Source organism: Musca domestica, unplaced genomic scaffold (genome assembly GCF_030504385.1).
Source record: "Musca domestica strain aabys unplaced genomic scaffold, Musca_domestica.polishedcontigs.V.1.1 4, whole genome shotgun sequence".
Classification (NCBI taxonomy): Eukaryota; Metazoa; Arthropoda; class Insecta; order Diptera; family Muscidae; genus Musca; species Musca domestica.
The window spans coordinates 594650-610495 of NW_026712328.1; the positions used below are offsets into that span (position 1 = coordinate 594650).

Below are 15846 nucleotides of genomic sequence, written 5' to 3' on the forward strand. Positions count from 1 at the left end.
ATACTATCGCATTTAAAAGGATTAGAAGCGTCGCAGAAGTGGCATCTTAAAATGGAAGTGAGTCACACACTTCCAAATGCTTGCTGGGTGAGTCACACACTTCCAAATGCTTGCTGGGAATGGTGCTAACCCCGACAACTATAAATGCGGCAGAAACCCGCGATAGTTTTTTAAAAATCGTGGAAGTCACTTCCTCGATAGTTATTGGAAGTGAAAAAACAAAAAAAAAAAATTTTTACTCCAGACATAAGCATTTATTATTTTTTATTGTTATGGTTACGTTTTCCAATGTTAATTTACATAGAACTCTTACTTATTAGATGAAATATTCAAACATTTTTTTTCGTTTTAAAAATGTGATGTCTGGATTGGGAATCGAACCGAGGTGTTCAGAGAGCAAAGCTGGCATGCTTACCACTGCGCCACAGTGTCTTATATTCCTCAGATAGAATAAAGTCTTATTTATGTTCAATTCGTGAATGATTGTAAACTATCACTGTTTTATCCGATTGCAGTCACTACATAGTGTCTGCACACGAGATACCTTCTTTTAACTTTCTTGCGCCACTACGTAGTAACTACGTGACGATAGAAAGTAGACACCAGTAGTTTGTTATTGTAAATGTACATACTATCGCATTTATTACGATTAGAAGCGTCGCAGAAGTGGCATCTTAAAATGGAAGTGAGTCACTCACTTCCAAATGCTTGCTGGGAATGCGTATGTAAAGAAAACGCTCACATGTGAAAGTATAACAGTGATAACCACTCAGAGAGATTATAACAGTTTAAATTGTTGTGTATGCTACGAAAGAGAATTGGTTGCTGGGCTCTATTATACTAATCTCTTATACATTCTACTCTTAAAACTAAATGATTTTACCCAAATAATTATCAGACATAAATAATATACATATATACATATTTTAAAATGCGAGTGAAATTAAATTTTAATAATTCATTATGGAAATTCAAATAGTATATAGATGTAGGTGTATGTAGCGAATTACTTCGTTACCATTTTTAATATCAGTCATCCTGTGCAAAGTTTCAAGTTTCCTAAATATTGCGTCCTCTATCGTGATTTCAACGAAAAAAAAACATTATAATATTTTTGTCTTCAATCAGGAGGTGAAGAAAATGGTAACAAATTTAAAATTCCCGATTGCAGCCAATTTGACATAGACTAATGAATATATAGACAGCGTATTGTCAGTTTTGTCTTTTATGCAGGTGGTCTCATAGCCCTAAAACGACACATTAAACATCTGCTGATGTGAATTTTTATACCCTCCACCATAGTATACAGCCTAAGACAAAAAATTGTCTGTGCAGTTCCACGGCTTCGTATAGCCCCCCATATAACGGTATCTCTCTATATTTTGTATTTTGATGATTCTAGCGACATTATTCATCGGTATTGTTTCAAATTTGGTATTTGATGTTCGTAATCAATACTACAGCATATGACAGGAGATTATCTGTGCAGGTCCACGTCTTCGTATAGCCCCCATATAGCGGTACCCTCGCGATATACGGTATTTTGATGATTTTAGCGACATTATTCACCGGAATTGTGTCAAATTTGGTATTTGAGGTTCGAAATGGATACTAAGGCCTATGACAAAAAAGTGTCTGTGCAGGGCCACATTTTGGTATAGTCCCCATATAATAGCAGCTCCCTATATTACTGATTTTTGCTACATCATTCACCGATTTTTTTTTCAAATTTCGCATTTGAATATTGTAATGGCTTATGACAAAAGCTGCCTATGCATGTCCACGTCATCGTTTAGACTGTAATATGATGGCTGCATTTGGTATTTTTTAGATTTTAACAGAATTTTTAACGGATTTAATTTTTTTGAAAATTACCAAATTCATTCCAATTGGTGGAGGGTATTCAAAGTTCGGCCCGGCCGAACTTATAGCTTTATTAATTGTTTCGTTGACAGGCAGTGAGAGCAGTTCGTTGTCCGTACACTGATTAGACTATGGACTAATGAATATAAACATACAGCGCTTAGAAAACTTACCAAGGGGTACCTTTGTTGCATAGACGAGACATTGTATATAACTGTGCTCTCCCAAAATCCTCCCTCCGAATGCGCAACCCGTATCTAGAAAGACAGAATAAGAATTAAATAATAAGTAGGCAAAGTTTATTAATTTATTGTAACGCATGCGATAGTTCGACCAGGCCATTGAAAAATGCTGCTAACATTTTAAAACTTTCGAATATCAGGTATTTGGGACCATAAAAAATGTGTACCACTATAACCAATTAACTGTTAGCGAGGGCGGTGCGTATTACGAAATCCAAATGCGAAGTTTGAGAGAAGAAATATATCTTCTGCATCAATTTTCTGTCATAGCGAACTCCAAATTTGAAATAATTCCGGTGAAAAATGTATGTAGAATTATCAACATACAGTTGTATGGAGTCTATGTGAGGACAAGCATCTGTTTTCTGTCTTATAAAATAGTACCCATTTCAATCTCTAAATTTGAAAAATGTAGCTTAAACAATTAAAATATCTTATATGGGGGGATATACGACGACGTGGAACTGTATATGCAATTTTCTCTCACAGGAAGTAGTACACATTACGAACTCCAAATTTGATACAATTCCAGTGAAAAATGTGACCCAAATCAAAAAAATACCGAATCTCGAGTACAGCTTTATGGTGACAACACTGAAACTTGGAATTATATTGACAATTCTTTGTAAAAATATTTCCTCCACAGCACAAGCTTCCAATTTACAGCAAATTATGTTTAAAAATATGACTAAAATATCCAAACTACAATGTATCTACATCAAAAAGTAGAACTATATGGCCCATTTTCAATACCAAATACCGACGTTAATTATCGCTGGCAGATATTTGGCTTTGAAGATCCAGGATTTTGTATTACCCCGTATAACTGTAATACATGATATTCGTGACTTTAAAAGGACATTTCTTTAATTCTGCAAGTTACTTCCAAATGATGAAAAATATTAAAGGCTTCTTTCGTAAACTTTTAATCTCAACTTTCGTTGCCTCTTTCATCATTTTCTAGCAACATTTCCTCAATATGCAATGGAGGAGGGTATACACTATCCTATCGAGGATATTAAATTCGTCATTACGTATTTAACTCCTCGAAATAACCATGTCAGGCCCAATAAAGTGTATTTATCCATGATCAGAGTAAAATTCTAAGTCGATTTAGCGATGTCCGGCTGTCTGTCTGTGTGTCTGCTTTTTGTAATTACGCTATCTTTCGAACAAATTGAGATAGAAGGCAAAAATGTCGCACAAATGTGAATTTTATCAGTGATTACTATAGACAGACAGACTCTGTCGACATCGCTAAATCGATGCTAGCCTTTCTCAAAAAATCTCGCTTACACCTATGATTTTTATTCCTAATTGGATCATACAAATAGATGTGAAAATTTTTAATTTATCGGACGGCTTCATGAAAGAAGTAAACAAACGTTACTGCAATGAAATTTGTGTGATTTGTTTCATAGACTTCACTTTTCAGTCGATTTCAGACTCACGTTAGCTTAGTGGAGAGGCATCAGGCGAATGCATTAGAAATTCTAGGATGGAATCTCATCTCAGAATTTATGGGAAATCTCATATTAGGCAACCTAGAATGGTGCTTCTGGCATTCCGCTTTCCCTATATTTAGATTAAATTCTAAAAAATAAGGTCATAAATCTCCCAGTTCACCACGATCATCAATATCATGATCTCGAATATCTAGTTCCGACTACAAACGCATAACATCATCAATATATTACTTCAGAATTGTTTAGTCGACAATTTAATTCCATAGAATTGAACAAAATTCTTTCTATATATTATTATTTTGTGCTGTACTTGTACTTAATATTGACATTTTCCGAATCAGGATTATTTCGATGTTTTTTACCACGCTCCATTTTAATAGAAATTAATTTGGTTTTCAATTACGCAAACGTTTGCTTTTTATTCTTTTTTAAATTAACAGCTTTTAATACCAATTTAGCAACGACGCTAACTTTCGATAACAACGAGTTATTTAATAAAACACGTGCATATTTATCTGAACTCGTAAGCTAATCGAAGTTTATTTTCCAATTATTCCAAATAGGGTAAGTGTGCCTAAGTTCGGCATGTCCCAGTAGTCGGCACTTTTTATTTTTAAGCCCAAAAAAATTAAACTATTATAACTAAATGTATTTTGTTTACTTCAAACATATTGTCAGCTATCTTTGTGTACAATTTCGGTAAGAAAAGATGATTTATTCTAATAAAAATTAAATTTTTGTCTGTGAACGTCCTCAACAATCCATATTCTTAAGAAAAGTACAATAAAGACGTCGAAAAAGTTTAACAAAACAAAAATATTATATTTTAATGAATTAATTTATTATTATTATTAATTATGCTTACAACAAAATTGGTATGCCGACTGTTGGAACATGCCATACCGACAATTGGCAAGTGGTGCCGACTACTGGCAAAAAGCATTGTTTTAATAAAACTACAAATTTATGAAATTTAATAAAAAGTTATTAAAACTTTATTTATTATTGCAAAAACTAAACAAAATTTCGAATCTGAATAAATTAACTTTGTAATAATTGAAAATTTCCATTCAGAGTTGTGAGCGATTAAAAACGCGAAAATCCTAAAGGTGCCGACTACTGGTACACTTACCCTATAAGTTTAATAAAATTGAGCTCAAGCTCTTTGTTGTTTTTTTATATTATTTATTTATTTATTATTTTCGATGTTTCGTCCTCCGACGGAAGACATTATGAGGAACAATATTTAACATATAACAAAAATTACAACATTTCGCCAAGAACCGACGTCGACCTTGTGTTGCTGTCATCTGTTTTGTTACTGCGGTATTCTCTTCTTATTGTATTTTATTTATATTTGTAATTAGATATCTAACTGTGTGCTAGATTCTCTGTATCTGTTTGTTCTTTATTCGTTGTGATGTTGGAGTATTCATTATGTGTAGAGTTTCCAACATAAGCCGCTTCTGGTAGTTGTTCTCGCACTGTAGCCACTCTCACTCTCTCCAATTCTGGATGATGTTGTTCGGTGGTAGAGAGGTCTGTTTTCTGTGTTGTGGTCGATGATATGTTCCTAATGTCTGATTTGTGCCCAGATAACCGTGCTTTAAGTTATTTTTTGTTGTCCCGATGTAATATTTTTGGCATTTTTCGTTTTCGTTGCCATTACATTTTATTTTGTATATTAAATTCGATTTGTCTATTTTTGGTTTTAACTGAGTAAATATTTTGGAATAATTTAAAATAAAGGTCGAATAAAATAACTAAAAACATAAACAAAATATTTGACACAAACGAGGAAGTACCAGAACAACTACAAAATAGATAAAAGGTTTACATAGGGAATTTTCATAAAAAGATCTTAAACTTACTCATTAAACAGAAACACGAATTGGAAAAAAATAATAATAAAATAGAAACAATAACAGAGCCTACAAAACTAATTTTGTCGGTAAAAGATGCTAACATGTTATTCGTATGTGAAAATGATCTATCAAAAGAGATGTTGAGAGACATAAAAGAAAAACACAAAAAAAATTCAAAGCATTACAGGAAAAGCAGAAACAAGAGCTGGAAACACAACACAACAGACATTGTTTCGTAAACTTAACTGACACAGAAATACCGGATGAAGTTAACTGGCTACTCTCACATGTCAAAAAATTTACCCTTCCTCATACAATAGAAGAGTTGCCCCTGCTCAAATACAAAGGAAATGGAGAAGACTGCATAAAAACCATAAGAGACAAAGAGAATTAGGAGACAGCGAAAAATAACTTCACATCAATGATAGAGAATCACATGAACAAACATGAACTATAAGAAAGAGAAAAGTATTATTTACTAACAGTAAAACAAACTAGAAAACTTATGAGAGAAAATAAAAATATAATTATATTGCAATCGATAAAGGCAATACAACGGTCACCATGAAAATAACAGATTACGATAAAAAGGAGGACACATTAGTAAATGACATATAAGCGAATGAGCTCGGACCCTACATACAAACTACAAAAGAACAAGTAAAAAGGGGCTAAGTTCGGCCGGGCCGAACTTTAAATACCCTCTATCATTTCGAAGTAAATTTCCAAAAAAAAAAAATAAATAATGCGAAAACTACCACTTGGGGACTATACGAGACGTGGACCTGCATACGACAAAAATCTCAAAGAGTTTATTCTTAAAAGTACTCAAATTTTTCATATATGATAACCGTTATTTTAGATACAAGAACAATTTCTACCAGCAAAGGAAAGGTCTTCCCATGGGATCCGCAGCATCTCCGATAGTAGCCGATATTGTGATGGAAGAGTTTTTGGATAGATGTATGGAAATCTGTGATATTACACCTAAGTTCCTGATCAAACACGTTGCCGACCTTTTTGGAATAACTAAATCACGTGCAACAAACAATTTACTGACGACATTCAATAGCTACGATAATCGCATTAAATTTACAATAGAAAACGAAATTAATGGCCAACTACCATACTTAGATGTATTAATAACAAGGAAGGAAAAAAATACGGACGAATTGGTACCAAAAACCTACGGCATCGGGAAGATTAGTTAATTTTCATTCGAAGTACTTAAAATCAATAATAATTAACACTGTATCGAATTTCATTAATCTGGTGTTAAATGTTAGCGACGAAGAATTTCATAGAGAAAATATAACGAAAATTACATCAATACTGACTAGAAACAGCTTCCCTTTGAAAACCATAAATATTATAATAAAACAACACTATGACAATAATAACAAGTTAAAAAGCACTAAGTTCAGCCGGGCCGAATTTTTAATACCCTCCACCATTTGCAACGAATTTGGAAATTTTTAAAAAATAAAATCCTTAAAAAATTCTGTTAAAATTTTAAAAATACCGAATATAGCCGTTATATTGGGGTCTATACGACGTGGACATACATAGGCATTGTTTGTCATAAGCCATTACCATATTCAAATTGGAAACTTGAAATAAACGGTGAATAAAAAATCATCAAAATATCGTATATAAGGAGGTGCCGTTAAATTGGAGCTGTGCAAAGACCTTGACCAGCATAGACAATTTTCTGTCACAGGCTGTAGCATCCATTACGAACTTCAAATACCACATTTCAAACAATTTCGTTGGGTATTGTACCTAAAATCGTCAAAATACCGAATATGGGGAGGTACTGATATATGAGGCCTATACGAAGACCTGGACCCGCACAGACAATTTTCTGTCACAGACTGTAGTATTCATTACGAACTTTAAATACCAATTTTGAAACAATTCCGGTGAATAATGTCGCTAAAATCATCAAAATAACGAATATAGGGAGGTACCGTTATATGGGGGCTATACGAAGACGTGGACCTGCACAGACAATTTTCTGTCTTAGACTGTAGTATTCATTACGAACTTTAAATACCAATTTTGAAACAATTCCAGTGAATAATGTCGCTAAAATCATCAAAATACCGAATATAGGGAGGTACCGTTATATGGGGGCTATAAGAAGACGTGGACCTGCACAGACAATTTTCAATATTAGGGTGTGGTATCTATTTTGAACTTCAAATACCAAATTTGAAACAATGCCGGTGAAAAATGCCCCTAAAATCATCAAAATACCGAATATAGGGAGGTACCGTTATATGAGGGCTATATGAAAACGTGGACCTACATGGCCCATTTACGAACTTAACCTGCCTACTGGAAAATAAACATGTGTGCAAAATTTTAGCCATCTATCTCAATTCATTCGAAAGATAGCGTGATTACAACAGACGGACAGACGGACAGACAGACAGACAGACGGACAGACAGACAGACGGACATCGCTAAATCGACTTAGAATTTTACGCTGATTAAGAATATATATACTTTGTTGGGTCTGACATGAGTATTTCGAGGAGTTACAAACGGAATGACAAAGTTAATATACCCTCCATAGTATGGTGGAGGGTATAAAAATCAACAAACTACAGAAAAATAGAATAAGTGTTACAAATTTGTCACTTATATACCCGGAATTTCTGAACGCTTTAAAAACTCCAAATGTTTCGAAGACAACAATTACGCAATTGCGCCAAAAACCTCTAATACGTTACAAAAACTATTTACTCAGTTAAAACCAAAAATAGACACAATGAACAAATCGAATTTAATATACAAAATAAAATGCACTGGCAACGAAAATGAAAAATGACAAAATATTACATGGGGACAACAAAAAACAAATCAAAAACACGTTTATTTGGGCACAAATCAGACATTAACAAGTAAAAAAACATAAAGTTCGGACGGGCCAAACATTAGAAGAAATGTTGCAAAAACCATTAAAATGCCGAATATCGGGAGGTACCGTTATATGGAAGCTATACCAAATCGTGAACCTACACATGCAATGTTTCGCCAAAGGAGCCAGAACCCATTATGACCTACAAATACCAATTTTCAGACAAATCCGTGAAAAAATGTGGCAAAAATCATCAAATTACCGAATATCGGGAGGTACCGTTATATGGGGCTATACCAAATAGTGGACCCGTACATGCTATGTTTCGCCACCGGAGCTAGAACCCATTATCACCAACAAATACCAATTTTTAGACAAATCTGTTAAAAAATGTGGCAAAAATTATCAAAATACCGAATATTGGGAGGTACCTTTATATGGGGACTATACCAGAACTTGGACCGATATATTTTCAATACCAACCATCCTAGACACAATAAAAATTGCTCTGCTAAATTTTGGCGCTCTACGTCAAATAATGTGGGCTGTATCGTGATTTCAACAGACAGACAGACGGACATCGTTAAATCGACATAGAATATTATGCTGATTATGAATATATACTTCATGGGGTCTACGACGAATATTTAAGGCAGTTACAAAAGAAATGACAAAGTAAATATATACTCTTCTTTCCAAGGTGGAGGGTATAAGAACAGATCATAGACCACAACACAGAAAACAGCAATCTCTACCCTCTGTCCCACCGAACATCATCCGGAATTGGAGAGAGTGGGGGTGCTACAGTGCGAGAACAACTACCATAAGCGGCTTATGTTGGAAAATCTACACATAATGAATACCCTATCATCACAACGAATAATCTACGAAACAGTTACAGAGAGTCTAGCACACAGTAACAGACATCTTATTAGAAAAACAAATAAAATACAATAAGAAGATAATACCGCAGTCACAAAACAGATGACAGCAACACAAGGTCGACGTCGGTACTTGGCGAAATGTTGTAAATTTTTGTTATATGTTAAATATTGTTCCTGATGATATCTTCCGTCGGAGGACGAAATATCGAAAATAAATAATATAAAACAAGTAAAAAAGCTGCAAGTTCGGCCGGGCCGAACTTTTAATACCCTCCACCATTTGGTACAAATTTGGCATTTTCTAATAAATAAAATCCGTTAAAAATTCTGTTAAAATCTTAAGAATACCGAATGCTTATACGACGACGTGGGCCAGCATAGGCAACTTTTGTCATAAGTTATTACACTATTTAAATGCGAAACTTGAAGAAAAATCTGTTTATAATCTAGCTAATATCATTAAATACCGAATATGGGGGGTACCGTTATATGGGGGCTATACGAAGACATGGACCTGCACAAACAATTTTCTGGCATGGGCTGAAGTATCCATTCCGAAATTCACATGCGAAATTTGAAACAATCATGGTAAATAATGTCGCTAAAATCATCAAAATAACGAATATCGGGGGGTACGGTATATGGGGGCTATATGAAGACGTGGACCTATATGGCCCATTTTCTGTTTTATGCTGCAGTATCTATTACGAACTTCAAACACCAAATTTGGAACGATTTCGCTGAATAATTTCGCTAAAATCATCAAAATACCGAATATCGGGGGGTACCGTTATATGGGGGCTATATGAAGAAGTGGACCTACATGGCTCATTTTTTGACTTAGGATGTAGTATCCATTACGAAGTTCAAATACCAAATTTGAAACGATTCCGGTAAACAATGTCGCAAAAATCATAAAAATACCGAATATCGGGGGGTACCGTTATATGGGGGCTACACGAAGACATGGACCTGCACAGATAATTTTCTGTTTTAGGCTGTAGTATTCATTACGAACTTCAAATGCCAAATTTGAAACAATTCCGGCGAATAATGTCGCTAAAATCATAAAAATACTGAATATCGGGAGGTACAGTTATATGGGGGCTATATGATAACTTGGACCTACATGGCCCATTTACGAACTTAACCTGCCTACTGGCAAAATATACATTTGTGCAAAATTTTAGCCTTCTATCTCAATTTGTTCGAAAGATAGCGTAATTACAACAGACAGACCGACAGACAGACAGACAGACGGACAGACAGACAGACAGACGGACATGGCTAAATCGTCTTAGAATTTTACGCTGCTTAAGAATATATATACTTTGTTGGGTCTGACATGAGTATTTCGAGGAGTTACAAACGGAATGACAAAATTAATATACCCTCCATAGTATGGTGGAGGGTATAATAAATAAAATACGTTTAAAATTCTATTAAAATCTTAAAAATACCGAATGCCTATACGACGACGTAGGCCTGCATAGGCAACTTTTGTCATAAGTTATTGCAATATTTAAATGCGAAACTTGAAGAAAAATCTGTTTATAATGTAGCTAAAATCATCAAAATACCGAATATAGGGGGTACCGTTATATGGGGGCTATACGAAGGCGTGGACCTTCACAGACAATTTTCTGGCATGGGCTGAAGTATCCATTACGAACTTCACATGCGAAATTTGAAACAATCCCGCTAAATAATGTCGCTAAAATCATCAAAATACCGAATATCGGGGGGTACGGTGAATGGGGGCTATATGAAGACGTGGACCTTTCTGTTTTATGCTGCAGTATCTATTACGAACTTCAAATACCAAATTTGGAACGATTCCTTTAAATAATGTCGCTAAAATCATCAAAATACCGAATATTGGGGGTTTCGTTATATCGGGGCTATATGAAGACGTAGACCTACATGGCTTAGGATGTAGCATCCATTACGAACTTCGAATATTAATTAAACGGCTTGAACAATATTTGCGCATTGTCTTTATATGAAAATACTGACCTCAAAAATGAATATTTGATTTTGTTGGCTAAAAATCTAGAAAAGCAGCAGCAGTCATGTTTCTTTTTTGGCCCTGCGCTATTTTGAGGCTTAGGCTAATTTCATTTTAGCTTCAAGCGCTCACTGCAATTTTGTATTTGCTGATGATTTCATTATCTCTTTCGGGTATTTCTTTTAGTAATGTGTTGCTATTTATTGGCTTAGCTCATTGATGGGCTAAATTTTTTGAAGATTTTTTGGCAGGCAAGGCTCTTAAAAAGCAGTAAGCTCGGCCGAGCCGAACTTTGAATACCCTCCACCATATGGAATGAATTTGGAAATTTTCAAAAATAAAACCCTTAAAAAAATTCTGTTAAGATATTAAAAATACCGAATATAGACGTTATATTGGGGTCTATACGAGGTGGACCTACATAGACATTGTTTGTTATAAGTCATTAGCATATTCATATTCGAAACTTTAATTAAACGGTGAATAATACAGGATTGTCCATATTCGACGGACCCATGTTTTTTGGGCCCATTCCAATCGACGAGGCTTGTCCGCAGGCAACATTCTTTGCCTCAATTGAATTTTGTACGGGAACAAATGCAAATCAATGCGAATAATCCGTTGTAAAGTGGACCGAGCCATGTCCAACTGCTGAGAACGGCATTTTTGGGATGTTCTTGGGGACCTCTCAACACTGGCTCGTACGGCAGCGATATTCCCGGCCGATCGCCTTGGTCGACCTTTATATGGCCTCTTTGGATTAGAACGAGCCTTACCAGTCGAAAATTTTTCGTATAAACGCTTAATGGTGTTCTTAGAAGGCGCACTTCTCACATTTTTTAATGTTTTAAAAGCACGTTGAGTTTTCACAATTGACTTCTTCTTTTGAATGTAAATTTCAACTATTTCGCGTGAGGTGTATTGGTTCATGGTAAAAATCTTCTTGGACTGACGCTTCAAACGCGGTATGTTATTAAGCGATGTGACATCTCTGTCAAAAGTTATGGCGTTGTCAGATGGGTCCGTCGAATATGGGCAACCCTGTATAGTTAAAATCATCTAAATATCGTACATAGGGAGGTACCGTTATATCGGAGCTGTGCAAAGACCTGGACCAGCATAGACAATCTTCTGTCATAGGCTGTAGTATCCATTACGAACTTCAAATACGACATCTCAAACAATTTCGGTGGGTATTGTACCTAAACTCGTCAAAATACCGAATATAGGGAGGTACCGTTAAATGGGGGATACACGAAGACCTGGACCTGCATTGACAATTCTCTGTCACAAACTTTAGTTCCCATTAAGAACTCCAAATACGTAATTTGAAACAATTCCCGTGAATAATGACACTAAAATCATCAAAATACGGAATATTGGGAGGTACCCTTATATGGGGCTATACGAAGACGTGGGCCTGCACAGACAAAATTGTGTCACAGGCTGTAGTATCCACTGCGAACTTCAAATACCAAATTTGAAACAATTCCGGTGAATAATGTCGCTAAAATCATCAAAATACCGAATATCGGGAGGTACCGTTATATGGGGGCTATATGAAAACGTGGACCTACATGGCCCATTTACGAATTTAATCTGCCTACTGGAAAAATAAACAGGTGTGCAAAATTTTAGACTTCTATCTCAAATCGTTCGAAAAAAAAAAAGAAGCGTGTTTTGAACAGACGGACAGACAGACAGACAGGCGGACAAGAAAATATATAATATGTTGGGTCTGGCATGAGTATTTCGAGGAGCTACAAACGAAATGACAATGTTAATATACCTTCCATAATATGTATAAAAGGAAGATAAGTTCGGCCGGGCCTAACTTTTAATACTCTCCACCATTTTGAAGGAACTTCAATAATTTCAAAAAAAAAAAAGTCGAAAACTACCACTTAAATGAAAACAATGAAATTTTTTGCCATACGTCGTAGTACCCATAAAGATCTTCCAATACGAAATTTGAAACGATTCCGCTGAATAATGTTGCTGAAATCGTCAAAATGCCGACTATCGGGACCTGCGTACACAATTTTTTGTCATAGGCTGTTGGACCCATTACGATCTTCAAATACGAAATTTGAAATAATTCCGATAAATAAAGTCGGTAAAATCATGAAAATACCGAATATCGGGAGATACCGTTATATGGGGGCTAAACGAAGACGTGGCCTGCATACGAAAATTTTTGTCATAGGCTGTAGTACCTCTTACGAACTTCAAATACGAAATACGCTAAAATCATGGACCGGCATGGCCCATATACGAACTTAACCTAATGGCAAACTATGCATGTATGTACAATTTTAGCCTTCTATGTCAATTTGTTCGAAAGTTAGCGTGATTACAACAGACAGACAGACGGACATAGCTAGATCGTCTTATAATTTTACGCTGAGCCAAATATATATACCTTGTAGGGTCTATTGTGAATATTTCGAGGAGTTTCAAACGGAATGACAAAGTTAATATACCCTCCAAAGAATGGTGGAGGGTCTAAAAATGGCAACTTTAATTTAAAGGTAAAGATTAAGCTTTTTTATTTTGCTGCAAATGGTTATGGTCAGGGGTGTTTTCTAAAATGCATATTTTTTTTGAAACTATGAAGCATAGAATAGTTTGAGTTGCAAAAACAAAATATTCTCTAACGCAAAGTAACTTACGGGTTGAGATTCACACAAATTATGTTCACACTTATTACATAGCCATCAGAATCAATTTCCTGATTGAGTTTTTGCTTTTGGCGATCACAGAAAATAAGCGATGATAAACTCTGGAACATTGTAAGGGCACCAAATTAAGGAAATATATTTTTATAAGTTCTTCTGGCATTTTCAACAAACTCCAACACAAACAAAACAAATGTTTTCATTGAGTCCGGGTCAAACAAGAAGCCCTTAGGGATTGAAATGTATCAAATACAGATTTTTTTCAGATTTACAGTTTCCTACAGGTCATAATTATAGGTCCAGTGACTCGGAATTTTGCATGGACTTTGGGTTTAACATATTGGATATTATGTAATGTTTGTTTTGCTGTGATTTTTTGACTAAACTCAACTAGTAGTTTGCTTAATAACGCTGCATTTGGTAGTATTAGTGGATGGTGATCATCATGTGTAAGGGCAGGCGATTGTACCAGTCTGCCATTAGCACTCATAGCTTCTTTTGATTCAGAAAAGTATTGCGTGCTAATAATAAACTAGATGCACACACTCGATTTATGCTAGAACGTCTATCATATTGAATTTGTGCAGCTATAAGATCAGTTGAAGACATCCTCCATGAATTTCAACAATTACAAGGTGAGATGAAAACACTGCAACCAAATTGCTGTCATTTCTAAGCCACTCGTCCGACAACTGTGATAATTATTCCACTGACATAATAGTGAGACTCTGGAACTGGACTTTAAGCGTGATAGTGCGATTTATTTATATTTGGCTGGAAAACCACAAGTGACTATCGTTAGAGCACTCCAGCATTTAAATGTGAATAAATCTTTTGTGTCTCGTACCATTGCTCGTTATCGTGATACTGGTAGCGTAGCTCGACGTCAAGGAAGTGAACGGAAGAACTTACACCGCAAGAGAAAGAAAATAGATTCAAAAGAGTTAAGAGTTGCTTGGCAGACCTTGGTCATTCTAACAGGACTCAGCACGCGCACAATGACCACCAAAATCTCCGGATACCAATCCGTTGGACTATTGTGTCTGGAGTATCTTGGAAAGCAAGGTTGACACTAAAAATACCAAAGTGTCGATCACCTCAAGAAAGTGCTTCGCCGGGAATGGCCTAAAACACCGCTGAGCAATATTCGGGCAGCATGTGACGGTTTCATTGTCCGTTTGAAGGCCATAATTCGTGCCAAAGGTGACCAATTTTTTCCGATATTTTTTGCTTTCATTGAACAAAATTAAAAAAAATGTAAAAACTATGGCATTTGACTTTGTTGCAGTTTCAATACCCTCCACCATACTATGGAGGGTATATTAATTTTGTCATTCCGTTTGTAACTCCTCGAAATACTCATGTCACACAACAAAGTATATATATTCTTGATCATCGTAAAATTCTAAGACGATTTAGCCATGTCCGTCTGTCTGTCTGTTGTAATCACGCTATCTTTCGAGCAAATTGAGATAGAAGACTAAAATTTTGCACACATATATATTTTGCCATATAACGGTACCTCCCGATATACGGTATTTTGATGATTTTAGCGACATTATTCACCGAAGTTGTTTCCAATTTGGCATTTGAAGTTCGCAATGGATACTACAACCTAAGACAGAAAATTATCTGTACAGGTTCACGTCTTCGTATAGCCCCCATATAACGGTACCCCCCGATATTCGGTATTTTGATGATTTTAACGACATTATTTACCGGAATCATTTTAAATTTGGTATTTGAAGTTCGTAATAGATACTGCACCATAAACCAGAAAATGGGCCATGTAGGTCCACGGCTTCGTATAGCCCCCATATACCGTACACCCCGATATTCGGTATTTTGATGATTTTAGCGACATTATTTACAGGGATTGTTTCAAATTTCGCATGTGAAGTTCGTAATGGATACTTCAGCCTATGCAAGAAAATTGTCTGTGCAGGTCCACGCCTTCGTATAGCCCCCATATAA

The 15846-nt window shown here is 35.5% G+C and overlaps 1 protein-coding gene across 10 annotated transcripts in view; it reads right to left on the bottom strand.

The window, feature by feature from the left end:
- The window catches only part of LOC109613610 (uncharacterized), an 873804-nt gene that overhangs the window by 253074 nt on the left and 604884 nt on the right, over positions 1–15846 (bottom strand). For 9 of the 10 annotated variants that reach the window (XR_009342989.1, XM_059126783.1, XM_059126777.1 and 6 more), the window contains one exon: positions 2037–2120. The exons of the other annotated variant lie outside the window; for it this stretch is intronic. Coding sequence is in view for 8 of the 9 variants with exons in the window: in XM_059126783.1 (XP_058982766.1) it covers positions 2037–2120 (84 nt within the window). In the remaining variant the exon portion in view is untranslated. The remainder of the gene's footprint in view (positions 1–2036; positions 2121–15846) is intronic. 10 annotated transcript variants of the gene reach the window in all.